Source organism: Pelodiscus sinensis, chromosome 3, assembly GCF_049634645.1.
Source record: "Pelodiscus sinensis isolate JC-2024 chromosome 3, ASM4963464v1, whole genome shotgun sequence".
Classification (NCBI taxonomy): domain Eukaryota; kingdom Metazoa; phylum Chordata; order Testudines; family Trionychidae; genus Pelodiscus; species Pelodiscus sinensis.
The window spans coordinates 174,776,354-174,802,538 of NC_134713.1; the positions used below are offsets into that span (position 1 = coordinate 174,776,354).

The 26,185-nt window shown below is 42.3% G+C and overlaps 1 protein-coding gene across 4 annotated transcripts in view; it reads right to left on the minus strand.

Annotated features, from left to right (window-relative positions):
* Nucleotides 1-26,185, minus strand: part of ASB3 (ankyrin repeat and SOCS box containing 3) — a 113,770-nt gene that overhangs the window by 9,012 nt on the left and 78,573 nt on the right. For 3 of the 4 annotated variants that reach the window (XM_014573102.3, XM_014573103.3, XM_014573104.3), the window contains exons 8-10: nucleotides 24,958-25,170; nucleotides 9,175-9,426; nucleotides 3,716-3,849 (exon numbers count right to left, since the gene is read on the minus strand). In XM_014573102.3, coding sequence (XP_014428588.1) covers nucleotides 3,716-3,849; nucleotides 9,175-9,426; nucleotides 24,958-25,170 — 599 coding nt within the window. The remainder of the gene's footprint in view (nucleotides 1-3,715; nucleotides 3,850-9,174; nucleotides 9,427-24,957; nucleotides 25,171-26,185) is intronic. The other variant, XM_006122106.4, reaches the window with a different exon arrangement.

Here is a 26,185-nt window from a genome sequence, read left to right on the forward strand (position 1 = left end):
GCATCCAGACTGCCTGGGTGCTCTCTTTCGAAAAAGTTGCTCACTTTTTCGAAAGAAGAGGTTGCAGTCTAGACGCTCTCTTTCGAAAGAGGCTTTTTCGAAAGATTCTTTCGAAAAAGCCTCTTTCGAAAGAAGCTTGTAGTCTAGACGTACCCAAATAGATCTTTTAACTATAAAAGCAAAAAGGCTGCCAGTTATATTGAAATTTTCCATATATCCTCCACCAATGATCCTCCACCAATTTAAAATAGCACACAATTCAAATGTCACATTGACTATAAAGAGATAAATTCCATTTCATTTCTACTTTTTCATTTCACTTAAAAACATTTCCCTAAAAAAAAGCTTCAAGTAAAAAACAACATGAACTTGTTGCAGGGGCAATGGAAAGCAGTTTAAAAGCTATAATAATATATGGAGATACACCTATCTCATAGAGCTGTAAGGGACCTTGAGAGGTCATTAAGTCCAGTCTCCTACCCTCACAACAGGACCAAGTACCATCCCTGACAGATTTGCCCCAGAACCCTAAATGGCCCCCTCAAGGACTGAACTCACAACCCTGGGTTTAGCAGGCCAATGCTCAAACCACTGAGCTATCCCTCCTCCCAATAAATCAATTTTTTAAGGTTAAAACTTTCAAAAATGCAGCATCTTCAACTAAAAAGTGGAACTTTTTTTTAAAAAAAAAGTGATATTACCTGCAGCCTTCATATCAACTGAGCCAACTTTGCCACAGTTCATGAAAAGTTCTGTCCCATTCGAAACATAGCACAGACTACAGAATGCAATAACACGGTCTTTTCTAAAAGGGATTGGGACCCCCCCGCCAAAAAATCTCTCGGCCATTGTTTGAAAAATTTTACTCTTGAAAGCAGTAGTATTAAACTTTGAGGAGGCTGCTCGTCCCATATTCTGACTAACTATAAGCATAGCCCTCACAACTATTTAGAAAACAACAAATAATCTGGTAGCACTTTATAGACTAACGAAACATGTAAATGCTATCATGAGTTTTGTTAGTCTATAACGTGCTACCAGACTACTTGTTGTTTAAGTTTATCCTGTACAGACTAACTTGGCTACCCCCTAAAACTTCTGAACTCTTTAGAAGGAAATCAGAGATTTGGAAGAGTGAGGGAGGAAGAAATAGGGAATAACACCCACAGAAATTCCATAAATCCAGAATTGACCTGCGCATCTTCCTCAGCAGGCTATTTAAAAGAGAAAATTTAGAAGCACTCTATATTTTGGTATCATCACATTACAATCCTGATCTTAGATAACACTTTTCGTTTTCCTTATGCTGACACCAAGGCCAAAAACAATGCCTACAATCTTCTGTTGACAAAAATTATGTCCCTGACCAAAAAGTGCTGTAACAACATTGTTCTCACATGTTCACACTACACTCCTTCTATCAGGAGAGCTGTCCACAGCTGATGCTCTAGTATCAACAGTGAGAGCAGTGTACTGTAGGTAGCCATCCCACCACGTTGCTTGCCACCTTCTGCAGCCAGAACTTGTGGAAAGCTGGAGTGGATCGCAGCTCATCATGAGTGCTGGTTCAATGTCCCATCCTGAAGTTCTTTTCGTCCTATTATTCCACAGGCTTCTTACTGCTTTTCAAAGCATTTTTCAGTTACCCCCATTTACAGTGCACTCACCATCTCTGCAATGCTTTCCACTACTGTGGTGACGGATGGCAGAACAAGGAGCAATGGGCTCGTTACAGTTACAGTGGGGGAGGTCTAGATTGGATATTAGGAAGAACTATTTCACTGGGAGGGTGGTGAAGTACTGGAATGGGTTACCTAGGGAGGTGATAAAAACCTCTAGGGATGGAGATTCTAAGTCTCAGCTTGACAAAGCCCTGGCTGGGTTGATTTAGTTGGGATTGGTCCTGCTTTGGGAAGGGAGGCTGGACTTGATGACCTCCTGAGGTCTCTTCCAGTCCTATGATTCTATGATTGTGCTGTCACAGATGGTCATGCAGCATATCACAAGCTCCCGATCTGAACAGGAATCAGAACTGCCATACCTGCTGAGTGCTATGGAAAGACCAACATCAGATTACTTTTGGCATTCACAGAGCAGCTGAACTGTCACTTTTGGGATTGGCAAACAAGCACTGACTTTATACAGGTCTGGGATGATGAGCAGTGGCTACAGAACTTTTGGATGTGGAAACCCTTCAGAAGTTTCCTCCAGTTCCAAGGCACAAGAACATCAAAATGAGAACAGCCCTCACGATTGTGGAAATTGGTGATGTCAGACTGCTACTAACTGGTTTCAAATCAATAATATTCCAAAGAGCTTCCCCTCTTAAATTCTGGAAATGGATACGTGAAGAAAGTAGTTGATTTTAGTCCCAGACCATCTTACGACAGAACCATTCCATAGAAAGAGATACTTTTCCATAATATTACAGGCACTTGTTGATCACCACGGACATTTCACTAAAACACAGTGTGGGTTCAAGAAGGTAAATGACACATACATATTCAGGGACACTGACTGTACAGAAAGCTACAAGCAGAAACTTTCTTTCCAAACCAGAAGATTACAGTGAAGGGTGTTGAAATGCCCACAATGATCTGGGAGACCTAGTGTATCCTTTACTCTCATGAATCCTTACACAGAAAACCTGGACAGCAGCAAGAAGCCTTTCAATAGTAGGCTGAGCAGGTGTAGAATGATTATGGAATGTACAAATGGCAGATTAAAAGTGCGCTGGTGATGACTTTATGGCAGGTTATAGCTAAGCGAGGAAAACATTTCAATGGTCATAACTGCTTGAGTTACACTCCGTAATCTTTGTGAGACTCAGGGTGAAAAATCTGCTCAGGGGTAGAACAATGAAGTGGATCGGCCGTCTGCCAGTTTTGAGCAACCTGACAATGGAACTAGAAGAGGCACACAACAGGGGACATTCAAATCAAGGAGGCTTTGATGTAAGATGGAGAGTTACTCCAGGGAAAATCTTAAAAAATAAATATAAAAACAATCACTTTACAGATGGCATAGCACCTCTTTTTAAAGGAATTAGTTTTACAATGAATAAATATGAAACAGGACTCCATAATTTTTCAGATAGCCCAGTACTGCACAGATCATTTGCTCTGACTGGCTTCTGGGAAAGATGTGTGTGGTGAAAGCTAGTATTTGTGGGAAAATATTTATTCATTTGTTTCAGTTGACTATATTTTAACTATGAAAAGGAAGACAGGCTGCTGGATTTGTGTTATTATAACACATATGTTGTTGATATTTTTAATTACTGTCAAAAGTAATTAGATCAAAATCTTTCCAAACAATAGGTTCTCTGAATTTCTTCTGATATATAGTTTTTATAACGACATTCTGCTGCTTTTTTCATGTTTAAAGGCACTTAAAAACTAGTATTTACTTTATACAGATCAAACAAAAAAATTGTCTACCAGTAATTACATGGGGAAGATAATCCTGACTAAAAGTACCAGTTTTAAACACATTATATATTTCACTTACTATCTTATTTTATTAAATCAAATATGATCTTAGTTTAAGACAACTATTGTTTTCACCAATAGTTAAAACACAATTAAAACACAATTTCTATCCAATTTCATGTTACAGTCTATAGAATTCACATATAGTTCCAAAGAGCTTTCCCCTCTTAAATTCTGGAAATGGGTATATGTGAAGAAAGTGGTTGATGGGTTGTTCTACTTACCAAAATGGCGATGTGGAACCCAGGTGGAGGTTTCCTTGTGGTCAGAGAGATTTTGTTCTATAGCTGTAGGAAGCCTTTTCCAGTTAGTGAACTCCAGTGTGAAATTAAGGAGGTCATCATTCACAGAATAAATCCTACACAGTAAAAAGTTACATAACATAGTGAACTAGTGTACACACCAAAACAAAAATAATTTTGGGGGAGAGGAGGAAAAATATTGAAAGATTTATGTTTTTATAACAAGTTCCTAGAAATATCCTATGCAGAACAAAACATCAAAAGGGAATTCTAAAGTAACTTTTGATGCTATAGCACATTACTAAAGCAAGTTAGATCTTCCTCCATTACTTTTAGAATTAAACTTCATTGTAAGAGAATGTATGTTCTAAAATGTATCTGCCTTCGTAACAGGCAATATTTTTCTCTACAAGAATTGCTTATTCCATCTCTATCAAGATTTTTTCAAGGTCTCTCAACACCAAGATGAATGTCTTGCATTATTGCTTTGGCTTTCCATCACATCTGAAAAAAATGTTTAATGACTTATGTAATTTTAAAAATAATCAAATCACAAAACCTAAGAAAGTTTAAAGATTTTAGTTCTATACACTAGAGCTGCATCAAGACTGGCCAGTTTTTCCGGAAAATCAGCCGCTTTTCCAGAAAAACTTGCCAGCTGTCTACGCTGGCAGCTTGAATTTCCACAAAAGCACTGACTTCCTACTGTAAGAAATCAGTGCTTCTTGCGGAAATATTATGCTGCTCCCGTTCGGGCAAAAGTCCCTTTTGCGTAAAACTTTTGCACAAAAGGACCAGTGTAGACAGATGAGATTTGTTTTCTGCAAAAAAAAAAGCCCCGATCGCAAAAATGGCGATCGGGGCTTTTTTGCGGAAAAGCACGTCTAGATTGGCCACGGACGCTTTCCCGCAAAAAGTGCTTTTGCGGAAAAGCATCCATGCCAATCTAGACGCTCTGTTCCGAAAATGCTTTTAATGGAAAACTTTTCCGTTAAAAGCATTTCCGGAAAATCATGCCAGTCTAGACGTAGCCAGACTGTTTTTAGGGTGATTTATACCTCAATTCTCCAAGATAATGTGTAAGAAATGGCAAGCAAGAGCCTTCACAGCATAAGTGGGTTACACAAGAAGTCTAAAGGAGTTATTTTTTTAAAAGCTATTGGAAACGTACTGAAATACAATACGTGCACGGTACACATACTTTGAGAAAATACTTCCTTGCCATCTAGGTATTATTGCATGCTCATCTGACTCAATCAATGGTTTAAAATATAAAAAGATGTGAAACATAAATGTACTGGTTGACTAAAACTAATAATAAAAAAAATTCTTGTTTATTCTGTATTTTCTATTATTTCATTTTCAGAATTAATGTAATTCAGGTATGACCATGGAAATCATTTCAATGCATTTATTTAAACAATACAGAGCAGTGGTAAATAGGGATGTAAAGGACTAGTCGACTATCCAATAAGCAAATGCTTATTGGATAGTTGACATGATAATTGAATAGTCGCTCTCCCCCACCCCCTTGCTGCCTCTAACAGATAGAGGGAGCGGGGGGGGGGGAGGAGGGAAAGAGAAGAAGGAGGTACTTAAAAGCAGCAGCACTGCACGGAGCCCGGGGTCAGTTGCTCTGTGCAGCGCTGCCACTTTGAGTGCCACGGGGAGCCCGGTATCAGGCTCCTCGCAGCATTTCAAAGCGGCAACACCCCGTGGAGCCAGGTTCAGCACAGCACTGCCACTTTGAAATGCCAGGTGGAGCTGACACCAGGTTCCACGCGGCATTTCAAAGTGGTAGCGCCACTTGGAGCCTGGGATCAGCTGGGCTCTCCAGCTGATCCCGGGCTCTGTGCAGCATGTTAGCTTTGAAATGTACAAGAGTCCCCAGTGGGTCCCCCGCTGACCGCAGGCTCCATTTGGCACTTCCGCTTTGAAATGCACAAGTGGGGGCTCTTGTGCATTTCAAAGCGGAAGTGCCCACATGGAGCCCGGAGTCAGCAGGACTTCCCGCTGGCCCTGGGCTCCACGCGGTATTCCAATTTTGAAATGAACAAGAGCCCCCACTGGGGCTCTTGTACATTTCAATGGTAGAATGCAGAAGTGATAATTGACTAGTTGAGTACTCAATGGAAATTCCACCGACTACTCGATTAGCAAATTAATTGCTACTTAACATCCCTAATGGTAAATCTAATTTCACTGTTTTCTTTAATGCCATAATTAGTTTGCTTACCACTTTTGATATTCATACTAAAATGTACTCTTACTTAGCACAATAACCATTATATTGTACAGTTGTACAATCATAAGCCAATGACCGTTAATCAACCATATACACAGATGGCATTTGCGTTCTACTATTCTGCCATTATTTTCTGGGGAGGGGAGGGAGAGAACAAGCATTATATTTAGGATTGCAAAAGTGTATCAAATTTGTGGAATACACTGTAACAAGCAGATTTTTTTAAACAAGCATGTTTTTAAGTAATTTAAGTTAAATAGCAAATACAGAAGCTCTTGTAGTTTATCTGAAAATAAAAAGTTATATATAATACAAATGAACAAGAATCACAAAATGGGATTGTTCTAGTGTTTACTCTTGTAATCATACACATATGTAAATAGAGTATAATCACAAATATCATTTATCATTTCAGGCTTAAAATGTTTTAACTTCTGAACAGAAAATCAGAGAATCTAAAATTTCACTAAATCAAGAAAACCAGTTTAATGATGAAGTTAACATTGCAAGCAGTATGAAAAATTCAACCACAGGTTGCACCTCCCTAAACTGGGACTCTCTCATTCAGCAACAGCCATGGTCCGATAGGACCATGGATGTTGCCAAATGAGAGAGCCCCCGGGCAGTAGGGCCAGCAGCTAAGAGCCCAGTGAAAGGAGAGACTGATGGTAGCAGGGCCAGGGCCTCAGCAGACCGGCAGAAGTAGTGGGGCCATGGTAGTGGGGCAGGACAGTCTGGCAGTGGGATTGTGCTGTGGCAGCCCGAGTGGGGCTGCATGCTGGCCCAGCACGGGGGACAGAGCCGTGGCAGCCTGGCCGGGCAATGGCAGCCTAGCAAAGGAGGCCCGTCTGGGACAGTGACAGGTCGGCAGCCCGATCGGGACCATATACCAGCCAGAAGTGGGACTGGTGCCACAGCAGCAGAGACAGGGCCAGGTTTGCCGTGCGAGCAGTGGGGCTGGAGAAGCAGTTATGGCAGCGGGGCTGGGGCAGCCATGTCACCCAGCCGGCAGCAAGGCCGAAGGAGCTGGTGGTGGGGAGGGGTGGCAGGCTGGTGGCAAGAGACTTCCCTGGTCTGGAAAATTCCCTCATCTGGGACCGCTCAGGTCCCAAGGGTGCTGGCCCAGTGAGATCCAACCTGTATAAATATGACAAAATTTAAAATAAATCCATGATTAAAACTGAATGGACACTAAAATGTAACTTTTTATACAAATTAAAGCTTACATGGAAGTGGAATTACTAACAGGATATTCAAAGTTTTGTGAATACACCAAATCGGTGAACTATGTCTAATCCATTATGCCATGTGCTTGTATAGTTTTAAATTATTTTGTTAAAGTCCTAAATGTGGACATGTAAAGTCAAAGCTTCTATCCTGCATGACAACATGAAAAAACACTGGGGAAAAGTCAAAATAAAATGTATTCAGACTTTTAAGTACTAGAATAATTTTGAGGACTAATTAAATAAAAAACAGGCAATCCAGTTATTTGTATCTGAAATGAATTAAATCATGAGTTGCATAAAGCATAAAATGTATGGTACTATTGAAAAAAATTCAAGTGACAGTGACGATCTGGAATTTTATCCACCTTCCTTTTCCCCCTGCCACTGAATTTAATGTCAGAGGGATTCCCCTTCCCACACTGATACAAAATTAACTGTGCATTGAGATTTTTCTTATGTCATTGCTATACTGTATTGTATGTCCCTACTTTCTATTAATTTAGGATGGGTACCACACCACTTACACAAGAAGGGGGAACTGATAGGGAAGGAAGCCTGATCAGTGAAACATTCAGAAGCATCCCTTTCCCTGGAGTAAAAAAAGACCAAGCCTTGTTTTGGTTCTTCTCAGAGAAGAGGGAAAAGTTTAATGACACTGAACCCTGCCCTTCTTTGTGAACTTTTCAAGCAAGACATTTGAAATCTCTATGGGTATGTGTATGCTGCCACCCTAGTTTGAATGAGGGTGGCTAATGTAGGCATTCGAATTTGCAAATGAAGCCCAGGATTTAAATATCCCCGGTTTCATTTGCTTGTTCCCGGGCGCCGCCATTTTTAAATGCCCCGTAGTTCAAACTACCTGACCACAGCTACACGCGGCACGGACTAGGTAGTTTGAATTAAAGCTCTTAATTCGAACTACCGTTATTCCTCCTGCAAGGAGGTTTAACGGTAGTTCGAATTAGGAGGTTTAATTCCAACTACCTAGTCCGTGCCACGTGTAGCCGCGTGCAGGTAGTTCAAACTATGGGGCATTTAAAAATGGCGGCACCCAGGAACATGCAAATGAAGCCCGGGATATTTAAATCCTGGGCTTCATTTGCAAATTCGAATGCCTACATTAGCCACCCTCGTTCAAACTAGGGTGGCAGTGTAGACATACCCTATTAGTCATAATCCTGAGTTAAGTAACTGCATTAAGATCTGTGCTTAAAATTATCTGACAAAAGTGGAGTGGTCTATAATCATCTCTACATCTGCTTGTGCCCTGACCAAATTAATTCTGCTCTACAATTCCCAAATCAATTCTGCTCCCTCAATATAGCCTCTTCCAGGCCCCATCTTAATTGTACCCCCATTTAATTCAGTCCTCCCCACTCCTGCCTCATCCAGCTTTACCTCTGCTCCTCCCTGCAGCTCCTGGAATTCTTCAGCCACCTTTTCCAGACCAGAGTGTGTGCAGCCGGCTCACCTATCTCCTTCCCAGTCCGAGTGTTGTTGGGAGGAAACAGGGAAAGCAAAAGGAAGAAGCACAGAAGCTGTCCTATTGCTCACAAATGAGCAAAAGGAGGCGAGGGCAGTCTCCTTGAGCAGCTGATCTTTTCCTGCTGTCCTCTCATGAAAATAGTGTGGGTGCCTTAAAGAAGGGGGGAGAGCTTGACTTGCTTCCTGGAGCAGCTCTGATTGGCTTCTCTTTCCTATTGGGCAGGTAAGTGGACAAACCAGCTAATCAGAAGGTGTTTTCCTCAAAAGGTACTAAAATGTGCCTCCCATCCTTCAGGAACTTGACTTGCTGATTAGCACTTTTATTTCCTGAGTCTGAAGCCCACTGTCACCAGGCACATTATAAGCACTGGTTACAATGTGTTGTGCAGTGATTGCATTTATTAAACTTGGTTAGTCATGAATTTGGAGATCAGTATTTAGTACACAACATATAAAATATAAGGCATAATTATTTTTCTTACCACAATCTGCACAGGAGATTCAGTGGATTAAATCCAGCCAACAACAGATATGGTAGCCACTCCTTGTACTGTTCCTGTGCTTTAACGGCATATTTTGTAAACTCTAGTGAGTGTTCCCCAGAAGGCATTGGGCAGCCCACTTTCAAGAAGTGTCGAAACCAAGAAAACTTTTTGTGGTGCAGGCAGTATCCTAAATTAATCCCAAGTAGGTGGATCCCATACTTCAGAAGAATAGGAATTAAACCATAAAAGCTGCAAGATCACACAGAAAACAAGGTATCTGGTTAACGTATTACTGAAAATACTCTGATAAAGTTATTATACAATCAGACAAGAGAACCTTTTGTAACAAACCATTTTAGACTACTGTGACTGTGATTATTTCCAGAAAGCATCACATTAAACACGACTCAAGTAAATTGTATTTCTCAAAAGAGATCAGTATTACACTTTAAAACTTTTGAATTTTGAATCTGAAAAAATAAACAAATCTTGAATTAAATTATGTGAACAGGAATGTTTCATTTAAGTAACGTTTGGGGAAGATGCTGGATCAGGATAACACTAGAAAATGAAGCCTTCTGATTATCCAAAGGGCAGCTGAAATCAAAACTGTACTTGCTGCTGTCTTCTCATACTTAGAATCTTGCAAGCAAGAGTGTTACCTGTTTCTGTAACTAATATTCTTCAAGATGAGTTGCTCATGTCCATTCATTGTAGCTATGTGCGCTCGCCACATGCATTGATGCCAGGAGATTTTCCCTTACCAGCACCCGTAAGGGAGCTGGCTCAGGTGTACCCTGGAGTGACACACACGTGCCCTGCCATATAAGGCATCATCGGTCCTGTCACGTTACCGAATTTGACGGAAGCAGCCAGATCACTGCTGCACCCATAGGTGGGGGTGTTGGCCCCAAAAAATGGTATAAAAGGGGGCCATGTGGTGTGTTGAATAGAAGCTTACTGTCTGCTAATCCTATGTATGCTAGTCATGTGATTGTATAATGTCGTGTGTGTAGTTAGGAATCTGTAATCTGTGTGGATACTGAATATTTCTCTGCATGTGGTTGAGCATTGGGCAGAGCCCAGCCTATGGACATGCTAATTAGCGAGGCCCTGTGGGACAATGGCACTCAATGGGCCAAGGACACACCTAAAGAATGAGGGCTGACACCTGAGAGCTGCCAGCAGGGAACACAGGGATAGGCCGCTGGCCAGGTGACCTGCTGTAGCCAAGAAGAGACCAGGAATGAGGGATAAATAGGCCATGTGGTCGACTCCATCTTAGTCCTCAGCTCAGCACTTCATTCCAGAGGCAGCAGTGCAGGGATCGAAGAGCCAGGAAGAACTGTGGATCCATCCTGATCCTAGGATGCGCAACAAGGACTTTTAAGCCAGCAGCTGTAACATCTTTGCTAGAGCCTGCATCGAGAACTGGGAGATTTGATGCATGTAATGTACTATCCTTTAACAACCTTACTCTCATGCTTTTCTTTCTTGTGGTAATAAACCTTTAGATGCTAGATGCTAAAGGATTGGCTCAGCGTGATTTGTGGGTAAGGTCCAGAGAGTAAATTGACCAGGGATCTGTGGCTGGTTTCTAGGAACCGGACAGAACTTGTTCGGGGTAGGTGGATTGGGTGCTAAGACCCCATACCTGTGTATGAGGCCCGGGGCCATCTGGGGCACGGATATTTCTGGGGTGTCGGTGGGGTTTTGCTCGTGAGGCTTCAGGCAGGCAGTTGAAGCACTCTGTGGGACTGGTTTGTGGCCTGTTTGAAGAGGTCACCAGTCTGGGGACTGTAAGGAGCCCCGAAGTTGAGCAATTCACCCTGAGCGGATGCCCTCAGCTGTGCCCAGACACGGCCCAGTCTCTCACAGGTCCCCTCCACCCTCAATTCTTTCTTGCCAAACAACTCCGACAGTGGGGAAAGAGGGCGGGAAGTTCAATGGACACGAGCAACACATCTCGAACAGCACTAGTTACGGAAACAGATGAGTGTCTTTTCCTCTTTGAGTGATTACTGGTGTCCATTCAGCGTAGGTTACTGCAAGCAGTATATCTGGAGGTGGGAAGAGTTCCCTGGCATGCTGGGTGCAACACAGCTCTTCTGAAAGCAGCATCCTCTTGGGCTTGTTGCAGCAGGGCATAGTGAGTAGCAATGGTGTGCACAGATGACCACATTGCAGCCTTACAAATGTCCAGGATAGGAACAACAACTGAGGAGGCTTGCACTCTGGGGGAGTCATCCCTGACCAGTGGGAGTGGCTGAGCACCCACTAGCTGATAGCATGTCTGAATGCAGGAGGTTATCCAATTAGAAGATCTGTTGCATGGATACCAGGAACCCCTTCATCTGCTTCGCATCGGTAAGAAAGAGTTGGGGTGATTTGCAGGACCGCTCTCCGCAGTGGTCAAGTAAGTCTTAAGGGAGAATCCCTGGAAGAAAATATCCTGGTCTGTATGAAAAGCAGAGAGCACTTTAGGTAGGAAGGCAGGGTGTGGTCACAGCTGTACCTTATTCTTATACAAGGCTGTATGGATGCTCCACAGTCAAGGCTCACAACATGGAGATACTTCTATCTGTTGCAATTGCCACAAGAAAGGCCACCGTCCAGGAGAGGTGAAGAAGGGTGCATGTAGCCATCAGTTGGAAGGGTGGACCGGTAAGCTTGGAGAGGACCAGATTAAGGCTGTACCTGTCGGAACAGCCACTCAAGGCCTCTGAGAAGTCTTGCCATCAAGTTGTGGGAAAACACGGACTGGCCTTGGAATAGTGGATGAACAGCCGAGATCACTGCCAAGTGGACTTGAAGGAGGAAGGCTTGGCACTACCACCCATCTAAGTAGAGAAGATAATCAAGGATGCTCTGGACTGTCATGGTGATCTTGGCCACCCAGTCATGGAGGGGTAAGGTCACCCTGGTCAGGACTGACTGTCCCAACACCCTGAAGAGGGTTGTCATGATTATGAGGGTTAGCCAGCAGCCTGGGGATTAAGGGGTTAACTACACCTAGCCAGGTGGAGTGACCAGTAGGAATGTAGGTGGGACTTTCAACCTGGGACAAAGGAATTTGGGTTTTTTCTTTTCTCCCTTTTGTGTCTCTGGGGGAGCTCTCTGCAGCTACAGAGAGGGACAAGCATGTCTCTCTCTCTCTCTCTCCAAGATACCATTCTTCATTTTCTGTAAGTAGGGTAAAGTTTAGGTAGTTTCGTTAGGTTTTATTGTTTTAAGGATTGGGTATGGGATCTGAGATCTGGCACTGCTTAAAAGATGTTTTGGCTTTTCTTTGTAACTAAGTTCTAGGCCCATGGAGTTTCTCCGTGAGTATATTTTGTTACCTCCCTATCTAGTCATTATGTTTGCAACAGGAATATTGTTGTAATAATAAAAGTTCTTTCTTTTCTTTTTATTAACCTGGCAGTGGTTAATTGTGTGCCTTGATTTTTATCTTAGGGGTGAGATTTCCCAAATGATCTTCCCCCTGATTTCTTTATCAACATTTGGGTGGTGGCAGCGGAAGTTTTGTTCCCAAGATCTAGGTTTTTAAGATTTTGGGGGAAGTTTTATACCAAAGCCTGGTAGATAAGGCTGGGTCGGAGCAAAGGTATGCATGCCCCATCACCAGGACAAAGTATTTTCTTTTCACCCTTTTGCCAGAAGGTCATGGTGATCTTGGCCACCCAGTCATGGAGGGGTAAGGTCACCCTGGTCAGGATTGACTGTCCCAACACCCTGAAGAGGGTATCCTCTGACTTTTCAAGTTCCTCCACTTGGAAGTTTAAGTTGGTGGTCGACTGCTTGTAGAAGTTCAGATGGCATCAGGAGGTACCATTGGAGGAAGTCCCATGATGGCCTCATCTGGAGAAGAGGAGGTAACGTCTTGCACTGGACAGGGAGGGGCCGGAGTCTGTGTCTCAATCCCCCTGCTCTTCTTGTTGGGTGGGAGCCTAGGTAGCCTCAGGTGCCAGGAGACGTTTAATGGAAGAGGAGATGGCTGATCGTGCCCTTGGTATACCAGCTGACAAGTGCCATACCTGGAACGGTGCAGAAAACACCCACAGGTGCCAGGGGTACCATTGAGGTGGCCTGGCCTGCGGCCACTGCCTAACTGGAATCCTGTCTGCAGTACCGGAGATATCAGATGAGGTGACTGTGCCAGGGGTGCCAAAGTTTGGTCCAAAGCCAGGCTGACAGAGCATTTGATGTGAGGGGACAAAAATGAGGGCTGGTATCAGTGAGGTACCACATATTGATCACTGATACTGACACCCGGGATGCAGAGGAACACCAGGAATGGTCATCCAGCAAGCATGGTCTACAGGATCTGTGGTCTGGGCAAGGCTGGTCAACCGTTTTGTAACGGGCTTGGGGCATGATTGCAGGACTGATGCTGATGAGCCAAAACACAGTGCTGTGAAGTAGAATGGGATCTGCGCTACTTGTGGACATGCTGTGGGGAGCTGAAAGCTATGGAGAGGTGTAATGCCACATCGGAGGCCTGGCCCTCGAACACTCAGACTGTGTAGAATACCAGTCCAAAGCACGCCATTTACAATGGGGGGTGTGCTTCAGGATCTGCGCCAAACTCCTGAGGAGTCCTGCCTGCTGTCTTCAGTGGTCTTGGGCCCTATCGGGGAACCAGGCTCAGCTGCAGGCTCTGTTATTTTCGCCACAAAGAGATGAAGCCATCAACGTCCCACTGGTGACTGTCCCACAGGAGACCAGGGAAGTGCCTAGTAAAATACACATCTTGGACTTCAAAAAAGCAGATTTTGACTCCCTCAGAGATCTGATGGGTAGAATCCCCTGGGATGCTAACATGAAGGGAAAAGGAGTCCAGGACAGCTGGCAGTATTAAAGAAGCCTTTTTGAAGGCACTGAAAGAAACCATCCCGATGCGTAGCAAGAGAGGCAAACATGGTAGGAGACCGGATTGGTGTACAGGGGAAATCCTTGGTGAACTTAAGTACAAAAAGGAAGCTTACAAAAAATGGAACCTTGGGCAAATGACCAGGGAGGGGTTTAAATGCCGGGGGGGGGGGGGAGGGTAACAGGAAGACAAAAACGCAAATGGAATTGCGACTGGCTAAGGATGTGAAGGATAACAAGAAAGGTTTCTACAGGCATGTTAACAAGAAGAAGGTGATCAGAGAGGGCGTGCAGCCTACTGGATGAAGGAGGTAACCTAGTGACAGATGATGTTGGGAAAGCTGAAGTGCTCAATGCTTTCTTTGCCTCTGTATTCACAGACAAGATGGACTCCCGGACTAATGCGCTAAGTGACGCAAGATGGGATGAAGATGGACAGCCCTTGGTGGGTAAAGAACAGGTTAGGAACGATTTAGAAAAGCTAAACGTATACACATCCATGGGTCCAGACTTAATGCATCTGAGGTTACTGAGGAAGTTGGCAAATGTCATTGAGGAGCCTTTGGCCATTATCTTTGAAAAGTTGTGGAGGTCGGGAGAAATCCCGGATGATTGGAAAAAGGCAAATGTACTGCCCATCTTCAAAAAAGGGAAGGACGATCCAGGGAACTAAAGGCCGGTCAGTCTTACCTCGGTTCCTGAAAAAATCATGGAAGGGATCCTTAAGGAATCCATTTTGAGGCACTTGGAAGAGAGGTAAGTGATTGGGAATAGTCAGCATGGATTCACAAAGGGAAAGTCATGCCTGACCAATCTGATTAGCTTCTATGATGAGGTACTGTAACTGGCTATGTGGACGAGGGAAAGTCAGTGAATGTGATATACCTTGACTTTAGCAAGGCTTTTGATACGGTCTCCCACAATATTCTTGCCAGCAAGTTAAGGAAATATGGATTGGATAAATGGACAGTAAGATGGATAGAAAGATGGCTAGAAGGCCAGGCCCAGCGGGTAGTGATCAACTGCTCAATGTCAGGATGGCAGTTGGTTTCTCGTGGAGTGCCCCAAGGTTTGGTTCTAAGACCGGTTTTGTTCAGTATCTTTATTAATGACCTGTATGAGGGGATGGATTGCACCCTCAGCAAGTTTGCAGATGACATTAAGCTAGGGGGAGAGGTAGATATGCTTGAGGGCAGAGATAGGGTCCAGAGTGACTTAGACAAATTGGAGGATTGGGCCACAAGAAATCTGATGAGGTTTATCAAGGACAAGTGTAGAGTCCTGCACGTGGGACGGAAGAATCCCAAGCATTGTTACAGGCTGAGGACCAACCAGCTAAGTAGTAGTTCTGCAGAAAAGAACCTGGGGATTACAGTGGATGAGAAGCTGGATATGCGTCAACAGTTTGCCCTTGTAGCCAAGAAGGCTAATGACATATTAGGTTGCATTAAGAGGAGCATTGCCAGCAGATCCAGAGATGTCATTATTCCCCTTTATTAGGCTCTGGTGAGGCGACATCTGGAACATTGTATCCAGTTCTGGGCCCCCCACTACAAAAAGGATATGGACGCATTGGAGAGGGTTCAGCGGAGGGCAACCAAAATGATTAGGGGGTCGAAGCATATGACCTATGAGAAGAGACTGAAGGAGTTGGGTCTGTTTAGTCTGCAGAAGCGAAGAGTGAGGGGGGATTTGATAGCAGCCTTCAACTTCCTGAAGGGAGGTTCCAAAGAGGATGAAGAAAGGTTGTTCTCAGTAGTGACAGATGGCAGAACAAGGAGCAATGGTCTCAAGTTGTGGTAGGAGAGGTCCAGGTTGGATATTAGGAAAAGCTATTTCACTAGGAGGGTAGTGAAGCACTGGAATGGATTGCCTAGGTAAGTAGTGGAGTCTCCATCCCTAGAGGTGTTTACATCTCAGCTTGACAAAGCCCTGGCCGGGTTGATTTAGTTGGGATTGGTACTGCCTAGGGCAGGGGGCTGGACTTGATGACCTTCTGAGGTCTCTTCCAGCTCTATGGTTCTATGGCTTTCCCTTGTGGTGTGATCCCACAACTACCATGGTGAATGGTGTCCAAGCCATCTGCAAGGCCTCTGGCATTGATAGCATCTGGGACTATTCGACCCCACTCTGAAATTGGGCCAGGAAGTGAGACAGAAACCCATGCTTGGAAGAGACCTGAGGCATCTGCTGAGCAACAGCAGGAGAGTCCACTAGCGTCAACGTTGGGGGGTCTGTCCTCCTTAGGCCCAGGAGACTTGCTTTTGCCTTGCCTAGGCTTGTGGGGAGCCAGTGAGCAATGCCGTGCTGGTGCTTGGTGCCAAATCCAAATGCTCACACACAGAAGCTAAGGCAGACGCCATCAGTAGAACCTTAAGATTAATGTCCCTCTTCTTGGTGCAAAGCTTGAAGGACTTCCAAATGTGGCCCTTATCACTTCTGTGAGCTTCTCCTAAGCACCACCAACAGTCACAGTGGGGGTCACTCACTGGCATGGGCCAATTACAGATGTGATATGACTTGAAGTCTGGGGAATGGGGCATGCCCGGGCCCAAAGCCAAGTCCCTATGGAAGAGATCTACACTAATTAACTATTTAGAACAGTAAACTAACAATAGAAACAATTTACAGGGAATAAGAAATGGGCAACAACTCATGCTGAGAAAAGCAGGTTCCAAGCAGCAAGGAACAACTGAGGGTAGAGAGGGCCAAAGGTGCACTATACAGAGAAATGTGTGTGCCCACTCCAAGGGGTGCCTTAGCCCGCTTCCCTATAGTACTGCTAAGGGAAAATCTTCCAGCACCAGTGCATATGATGAGCACATACACCTACACTGAATGGACATGAGCAATCACTGGAAGAAGAACTGCGATATCTTTCTGCTTTACAGCCTATAATTGTGGGTATCAGAGGATCATGTTTGTGGACTGTGGATGGATGTGGATTCAAATTTTATATTTAAAACCCAGCAAATCTGTTTGCGGATATGATGCAGATACAAATTTTGTATCCAAGCAGGGCTCAACTCATGTGGTCCTGCCAGGGTGCTTCATAACAGCTTTGTATACATCACTTAGGTCAGGCAAGGTTGTTCTATCGATCTCTGAACTCTCTATTGAGACTAACAATTAATAGGAGTTTATTGGTGTCTCTTTCCAGCATCAAACAGCTACTGAACTGAGACTACCAATCCATTTCACAGTTTTCATATATTCAGCCACCACTTGTTAATTCACATTTAAACAGGCAAACTAGAAGTAATGCCTCCATTTAAATACTAGTCCTATTATTCAGTCTTCCATGTGTCTGTTACAAGAAGACAGGATATGCTCATCATTGCACTTTATTTATATATATATATATATATATAAAATATTTGATAAACCATGTACATAACATTTTGATCAAAATGCTCCCCATTTCTGAGAATCCTGGAAATGTCCTGTAATTGACAGAACCATAGACATGTAATGCTGGAAGGGACTTTGAAAGGTTGTCTACTCCAGTGGTTCCCAACCTTTTTTATATTGCGGATCAGCAAACCCAGTCACAAACTTTTTGGTGGACCAACAACATTTTACTTGTGTATTCATTATGCAAATACAGGCAGTCCCCGGGTTATGTACAAGATAGGGACTGTAGGTTTGTTCTTAAGTTGAATCTGTATGTAAGTCGGAACTGGCGTCCAGATTCAGCCGCTGCTGAAACTGATCAGTTTCAACAGCGGCTGAATCTGAACACCAGTTCTGACTTACATACAGATTCAACTTAAGAACCCCAGGCATCCCCAAGTCAGCTGCTGCTGAAACTGATAACTCGGGGACTGCCTGTAGTGAATATGCAAATACACAAATAAAATGTTGTCTGTCTGCCTAGCCCCAACCCAGACCATTGCTCCCCAGTGCCTAACTCCCTTTAACCCCCCCCACCTGATGCCCAATGCCCTATGACCCTTGAACCTCTGACCCCTACAGCCTATGCCAACACCCTCTTGCCTGATGACCCCTCTGTGCCCTCATCCATCACCCCTTTGCACTCGCCAAAGCAAGGCTGCTCCCTCTACGGAGCATAACTGTTACTGCCATACAGGCAGCAGAAGCAGCCAGTAGTGGCAAGCCCCCTCCATCCGCAAGTGCATCTCACACACCCCTGGGTAGAGGTGGGGGGGTGGGAGGAGCGCAGAGCCCTGGCCACCATCTTATCTGGGTGGGAGGCTAAAGAGGGAGGGAGGGGCCTTCCGCTCTTCCTCCTCCTGCTCGACACCTCAGCCCTAGAGCCACTGTCAGACAAAATCAGCAATCACAGCTGCTGGAGCTGAGCTGCCACAAACAGCTGGCTTCAACTCTGGCAGTCACCACGGCCCGGCAGCCAGCAGTTCGTGGACTGGACTGGTCCACAGACTGGCAGCTGGGAACCACTGGTCTAGTTCAATCCTTGCTCCAACACAGGATTAAGTAGACCTAGGCCATAGTTCACTGGTATCTGTCCACTCTGTTTTTAAAAACCTGCAATGACAGGGATCTACAACCTCTTTCGGTACCCTGTTCCAATGATTAACTCTCCTTATAGTTGGACAGTTTTTCTTAGCATCTAATGTGAATCTTCTGTGCTGCAAACTAGGGTGATTACTTCTCCTACACACAGTTAACATGGAAATCAACTGATCACTGTTCTCTTTTACATATTTGAGAACTGCTTTCGGCCTCCCAGACTTCTCTTCTCTAAACATGCCCAATTCTTTCAACCTTTTCTCAGAAGTCATGTTTTCTAAGCCTTTTTTTAATCACTTCTATTGTTCTCCCCCCTAGAATCTCTCCAGGTTAAAATGGACACAATACTTCAGCTGATTAACAGCTGATTCACCAGGCTAATTAAACTAGAAAAATTATCTCCTACGTTTTACATACAACACCCCTCCCTTTTAATACATCCCAGAATGACATTTGCTGTTTTTACTACAGTTTCACACTGCTGAATCATATTCAATTTGTGATATGTTATAATAATCCCCACAGTGCTTCTACATAGCCAAATATTTCCTAGTTTGTATTTGTGCATTTTATTGTTTTCTTCCTAAGTGCAGTACTTTGCCTTTGTCTTTATTGAACTTCATCTTGCTAATCTGAGACCAATTCTCCAATTTAACAAAATCACTCAATTATAATATTCTCCTCCAAAGTGCTAGAAATTGCTCCCAGCTTGATGATAGTCTTATATTTTATACATATACTTTTCATTACATTTCCTATGTCATTAATATACATTTTGAATACCAGATCCAAAACAGACCCCTGTGGAATCCCACTTGATATGACCTCCCAGTTTGACAATGAGCCATTAATAATTATTCTGAGTATGTTTCTTCGGCCAGTTGTATTCTCTTACAGTAATTCCATCTAGATCATACTGCCCTAATTTGCTAACGAAATCTCATACATGTTGGTATCAACTCTTATTGAAGTCTAGATAACTAAGCCACCATTCCCTAAGCCAGCTACCCTGTCAAAGAGAGAAATTAAATTAGTTTGGCATGATTTATTCTTCACAAATCCTTGCTAGCTATTACTCTTTATCCTTCAGTTTTTAACAAATTGATAATTAGCTTTTTCTAGTGTCTTTCTGGGTTTTGAAGTTAGAGTAATAGTATCAGTCAGTTAGCCTATCAACATTTTGTCCTTAAGGTTTATGTTTAGCATGATTTGTATGAGATATTAGGTTAGTCCCCTCCTCCATTACAGATAGTTAAAAAAAGATCTTGCTTTTAATTTTTAAATCTGCTGTCCAGATAAGTTTTGTGGTATTCAATAAAGGAGACAATTGTATTAGAATGCTGAAGTGCTGTAACTCAAGAGCTCATAACTAAGATCCATTTCTTTCTATAATGAATTTTAATCAAGATTTTGCAGACTAAAAGACCTGTGCATATATTCACAAGGTCACCTAACCCACATAGTCTATTCCTCTTACATAGCAATTTAGATTCCTTTGATTCATTTAAAAAATAAAAAGATAATGTCAAAATTGTTAGCTTTTCTTTGCCCTCGTTGAAATTATCAGCGAGATGTATTTTAAAATTGATGCTGATTAATCTTTATTAATGATATTATGATAATGAATGCTATTATGACCAATAATTTGTGTGGTGGTTGAACATATGGCTTTTAGTTAACAATGTGATTATAGGATGTTGCTTCTATGAGGCAATTTGGTGCCTGTCTCATTTGTAGTAACATTGACTACCATTAGCAAGGCTGATCCTTTTTCTAAAAACTGATATATTAAACACTAAACATAGGACAGAAAGTGAAATGATACTCATGGATTTTTTAAAGTCATGGTCTAAGAGGTATGCAGTGAAATTCAATACAATAAACCTTAGGCATTGCTTCACTGCAAGCCTTATACATAATTTATATGAGACATGGCAGAGCACATTCTGGCTATTTTCCAGATGTATGATTTCACATGCCCAGCTCAGGATCTGCACGAGTTCCTGCCTCAAGCAATTCAAAATCATTTGCAGCCTGACCAGAGAAGCATTAGCTGTAATAGGCACAGTCATAGGGACATGCTTTCACTGTTTAAAAAAAAATTATGTTCTTGCTGATTTCCTCCCTTTAAATATGCCCTTCCAGCTGAAACAGAATAAATTCAAGCCAAATGTTGCCGCAGCATTTTCACTTCAGGAAAAATCACCAAACTGGCACATGAGAGATTCTTGTGAAAACAATTTGCGATATGTTTAGAGAGGTTTTTTAAAGAGTTAACTCTCCTATTGAAGAGCATACGTAATAGGGATGTAATAGTGTAAACAGTTAACCAATGAGCCTAGGCTTATTGGTTAACCTTCATGGTTACATGCAGCCGCTCCTCCCCCCACCCCACTCTATCCCCTTCCCTCGCATGTAAACATGTACCCACTGAAAATTTCAGCAGATACACGTTTATCAAAATAAACACATTTTAACATTCCTAATATGTAACACTCAATATTAATGATGAGAGAAACGTATACACATTACAATTTTCACATATACAGTGCACAAACTATATTCTTAATGTGTCATGAAAATCTTAATATCTGAGCATAATGTAGCCAAAACCAAATTTGTACAGGATGTACACGCCAATATCAACATCGAAATGGCAGGGATAACAAATTCCAACATTACTGAAAGCTTCTGCATAAAACAATTTGCCAGTTCCTTATCTATCAAAGGCTACAACCACTCAAGGACCAACATGCTAAAAAATAAGAGAACTTTCTAGGAAATTACCAAATTACCTCTTACTACGAGGCAACAAATGTGTCTTCTGTAGTCTGGATAAGGCTAACTTGATACTAGGAATCAGGAAATGATCATAGATAGACATATGCTTTATATGCTAGTAATTAGGAAGTGAATAACCTCCTGTTAGTGAACCGCTGTACAAATAATTTGATTACATTTGATTGTGTGTTGCTTTAATACCTGGTACATCATACCAAAGGCAAAACAGATCTATGGTAACTTTAAAATCAGCACTCAAGAAAGCATCATCCCTTAGCAAATGACACAGCAGTAAATTATTAAGAAGAGCAAATTCCAAATCATCCGAGGGACTGGCATAGGAGATACGTCTACACAGCAGTATTATTTCTGAATGACATAGTCCACGTCTACACTATGCCAGGTTATTTCGACATAATGTCAAAATAACGTTAAGGTTGAGGACTTCTATTCCAACTCCTGTAATCCTCATTTTACGAGGAGTAAGGGAAGAGTGCTTTCTTTCAGATTTCCTGCCGTGTAGACAGTGCCAAAAGCCAAAATAAGCTTTCCACTTAAGCTATGCGATTGACTGTTTGTTACCCTTCAAAGCTGAAAGTGCTGTGAGGAGCACGGAGCCAGCGGGGGGACAGCCTTGCTGGCCCCATGCTCCCCATGGCATTACAAAGCAGCAGTGCCGCATGGAGTCCAGGGTCAGCTGGGGACTCCCCCGTTCACCCCGGGCTCGATGCGGCACCGCTGCTTTGAAACATCACAGAGAGCCCGCTGTCAGGCTGCACACAGTGTTTCAAAATGGCAGAACCATGTGGCGCCCAGGGTCTGGCCCCAGGCTCCACGCGGCTCTGCCACTTTGAAGTACCCCCATCTCTCCCCCCCCCCGCCCTTGCTGCCTCTTTCTGACAGAGGCAGCAAGAGGCGGGGGAGCGACTAGTTAACTAGTCTGTTGACTATCCGATAAGCATTTGTTTATCGGCTAGTTGACTAATCATTCATATCCCTAGAGGAAACATTGATGAGAAGAAAGACAAGTAAGAGAAAACCAGAGGAAAGAAGGAAGCAGAATAAGAGACAAAGAGGGATGAAAGGAAAGGTAGAGAGAAAAAAATCTCAAAGGGCATCATCATCACTCTAGTTACATACCAGGTAGAGGAGCAAAGAGGTATAAATGTCTCTTACTCTCCTGTATGATCTATCTGTAAAGCCATAGCAGCAAGAATGGGCAGAGAGTGAGAGAACTTTGGACTCCATCTGGCCAATGGTCAGTAACCTGTGACATTTATAGGGTTGTCATAAATTACGTCCCACTGAGAGCAAGTGGAAAATGGGAGATCGGCTTGGGACTCAGAGTCACAATTTGGTAGCACAACTGTGTTACTCCGGATTTGTGGCAAAGCTACTGTATAACCCTAACTGAAAAACAAAATAAAGGAAATATAAATGGAAAGGAATGGCTTAAAAAGGACAAACAAAAAACCATTCTTAGGGGAAAGCTAAAGCAAGGAAGGAAAGAGATTATGACACATGAAACACACTTTCTTCATAGAACACCAATCATATTGAACAGGTTTTAATTTTCCTCAACTACTAACCACACGCGATTGATTTCACAGGAGACATTCTTCAAATTTACTATATGGAATTAGAAGGGTTTTTATAATTCAGACAGGCTCCCTCAGAAGATTCTGTATGTGCTCAGAGAATTCCAAGTAATGAATATGATCAAGTTAGGGTGGAGTAATTTAAATAAAGCCAATTTAAATCCATAGTATTTTTTTAATTAAGTGATCTAAATCATGTTTATAACTAGGTGGAGATTATGTAAAAGCTATTTTGAAGATTTATACTATTACAATTTTAGATTACAATTTATAAAGGAACTCATTGTGTATTCCCAACTTCTGAAAAATGCCAATAAGGGTATGGGATCTTACTTGAATTTTACAAAACTGCTCCAGATGAACAAAACTTGAAATTCAGGTTCTAATCCTGCAAACACTTCAACCAATACATAACTTTACTCATATGAACAGCACCATGACTTCAATGGGACTACTCATCTGCTTACAGTTATGCATGTATATATCGCCACAGGCTAACATTCCTTGAGAAGCTTCAGAGGGGTAGCCGAATCTGCAAAAACAACAAGTCATCCTGTGGCACCTTAAAGACTAACAGATTTATTTGGGCATAAGCTTTCATGGTGCATCTGCCAAAGTGGTTTTTACCCATAAAAGCTTATGCCCAAATAAATTTGTTAGTCTTTTAGGTTCCACAGGACTCCCCATTGTTATTGCTTGAGAAAACAATTAAAAGCTATTTAAATGTGTGATACATTTATAATAACTTAATTTTTATACACACGTCTAATATTTTCAAACACAGGATTCTAAAAATAAGAAACCTCGACCAATATTTATTCCTGGGTGAATTTTGCACCATTGTGTGTACATGCATAATTCATGTACCATACATAATTTTTTTCCCCCTCAAAGAAAAATTTTTTTGCTAAAAAGTTACTGCAGTTATGCGTTTTGACCACCAAAGGCCACTGTGGTGCTAGAACAATTCAGCTGCTTCCAGAATCCCCCCAACTGTGATAGGGAAGAGAAGAGACGGCCATCAGGGTCAGGTCAGGAAACAAGAGATTGAGAGGGGAGAGGCACATATTTTGGGGCACGTAGGGTTACTGGGAGGGATCACAGACTGCAGCTCATAAGAACTAGTGGGGCAGCACAGACTGGCACAGTGGCTGAATGGGAGTGGAGGCTCAAGGGCACATGGAGATAGGGCAAGGGGCTGCAGGGCCACATCGGGAAAAGGAGGTTGGCTAAGTGGGAGCACAAACAGACTCTCAGACAGACATACACACACTAATACAGATATAGATATATAGATACTTTCAGTATCTAGTAAATTAAGTAAATGTGAGCAACAGCAGGGTTACATTTTATATTTTTTCTTCTGTTATATCAAATAACCATCATAACTATTTTACTATTTGTTGAACACCAACAGCATGTGTCATACACACTATACACAACAAATAGGACACAGTGATCATGATATTAAGAGATTTATAATCTAAGTATAAATTCGTTGGTAATTCACAAAAACTGTAATATACTGAAAGCTCTGCTTTCAGGGTATGGGACAGTCTTGTACCAGGAATCCTGAGATAGAGGTTTGAGGTGCATTTGTTAAATTATTTTATGTTACTTTGTTTTTACATTCAAGACTGGCATACAGAGAAAGTAAAACAGTATTTTCCAAGAATGCAATCATACTGAAAAGAATCAGGTTAATTAAGAATCTGTTTGATTCAATTACAGCACCGTGTCAAGTCCCCAGAAGACAGAGATGGTTGATAAGGCCTTTTGAAAGCCAGGAAACTAGACTGCAATTATGTTCTACAAGACTCCTTTTCAAAGAACAGAGCTTCCCAAAGGAGATTTTAGCAAGGTTCTTTAGCTCATGGATGTGACCCAAAACCAATGCACAATATAGGTACTTAAGATTTACTCTGTAGTCTCAAGACTTGAGAAGGAAAAAAAATCTCCATACTTTTAAAAATAAGCCTGAGATAAATAGCAATGTAGTTAAACTATTACAAATTAAAAACACTAGAGAGATACATACTTCTTTTGGAAAACCATACACATAGGTGATATGCAGCCAAAGATTAGGCACTTCTGAGCATCCGGACAGTAGCCTTCTTTAAGTAACAATTCCAAGCACTCTTCATTACCACCATAAACTGCTGAATAGACAGGACTCACTTTGTCTTTCCCTGTGTCACAGGTCCGATCAGTAACAGGTATTAGCAGTCCCAATATGCTGTAACATTTAAAACTATGTTTATTGTGGAGTCTTTTCACATATATGGAAAAGTTAGATGTTATTTTTCCTGGCTATTTTCACCATGGACATTACTGTTTAAAACAAAATCACATCCTTTTAATTAAATACATTACAAAGAATATTAATCATTTCAGTCATTTTTACATAAAAACATTTAATGTGGTTAAGCATATGGAACTATCAGTATCATTAATGTAAAACTATCTGCAAACATAAACTGAAATAATGTTTTAAACATCTTTTATGCTTTGTTATTCAAATATAGCTGGGATTGATGTATTCGTAATAACATCTCAGATTCTAATTAGTTTTTGAAAAGGATTGGTTTACACACTGCTAAGTTTGTTATCTAGACTTTTACAATGTAGCATGAGTGGGTGTTGAGACCAGGGGGATGGTTTAACAAATTATAGACAAAGGATGCCTTCTCTTTTAGAATTCAGTCCAATGGTGCTCAGTGAGGTGTCGAATTTGGTGTCATAATCTGTACTATTGACCATATTGTTCCTGACTAATTAATATCACTAAGTAAGCACTGGGTACTTTGCAGATGGAGATTATCAAAGCTGCTCTTTAGAGTGCCAATTGCCTGTTGCTTTAAAGGAAGCACTAACACAGCCTTTCTTCTAGGAGCCATGCCTTGACATTGGCAATCTTGCCAATTCATCTTCCATTTTTTAGTAAGATAGTAATTGTGATGAGACATCTTTCACACTATCTAGATTGCTCTGGCCTTCTTGTTCCTTATCAGTTTGAGCACAGAAATTTAACTGGTCATGTTGGTCGATGATCTCCTCCTGGCAATGGATGAAGATCAGGCTCCCATATGGTATTCTTACATTCTACTGATTGTGAAAACCTGTTGATTCACTGGCAAACATTGCTGGGAGAGGGCAGTTCTGCTCTTCTGTAGCTTTATTTTCTCTTGCCTAGATTGCAGCACATAATTATGAACACTTGATAGCCCTTTGTGAAGAGGAACAAGTGCAGGGTACTGCAGGATGTC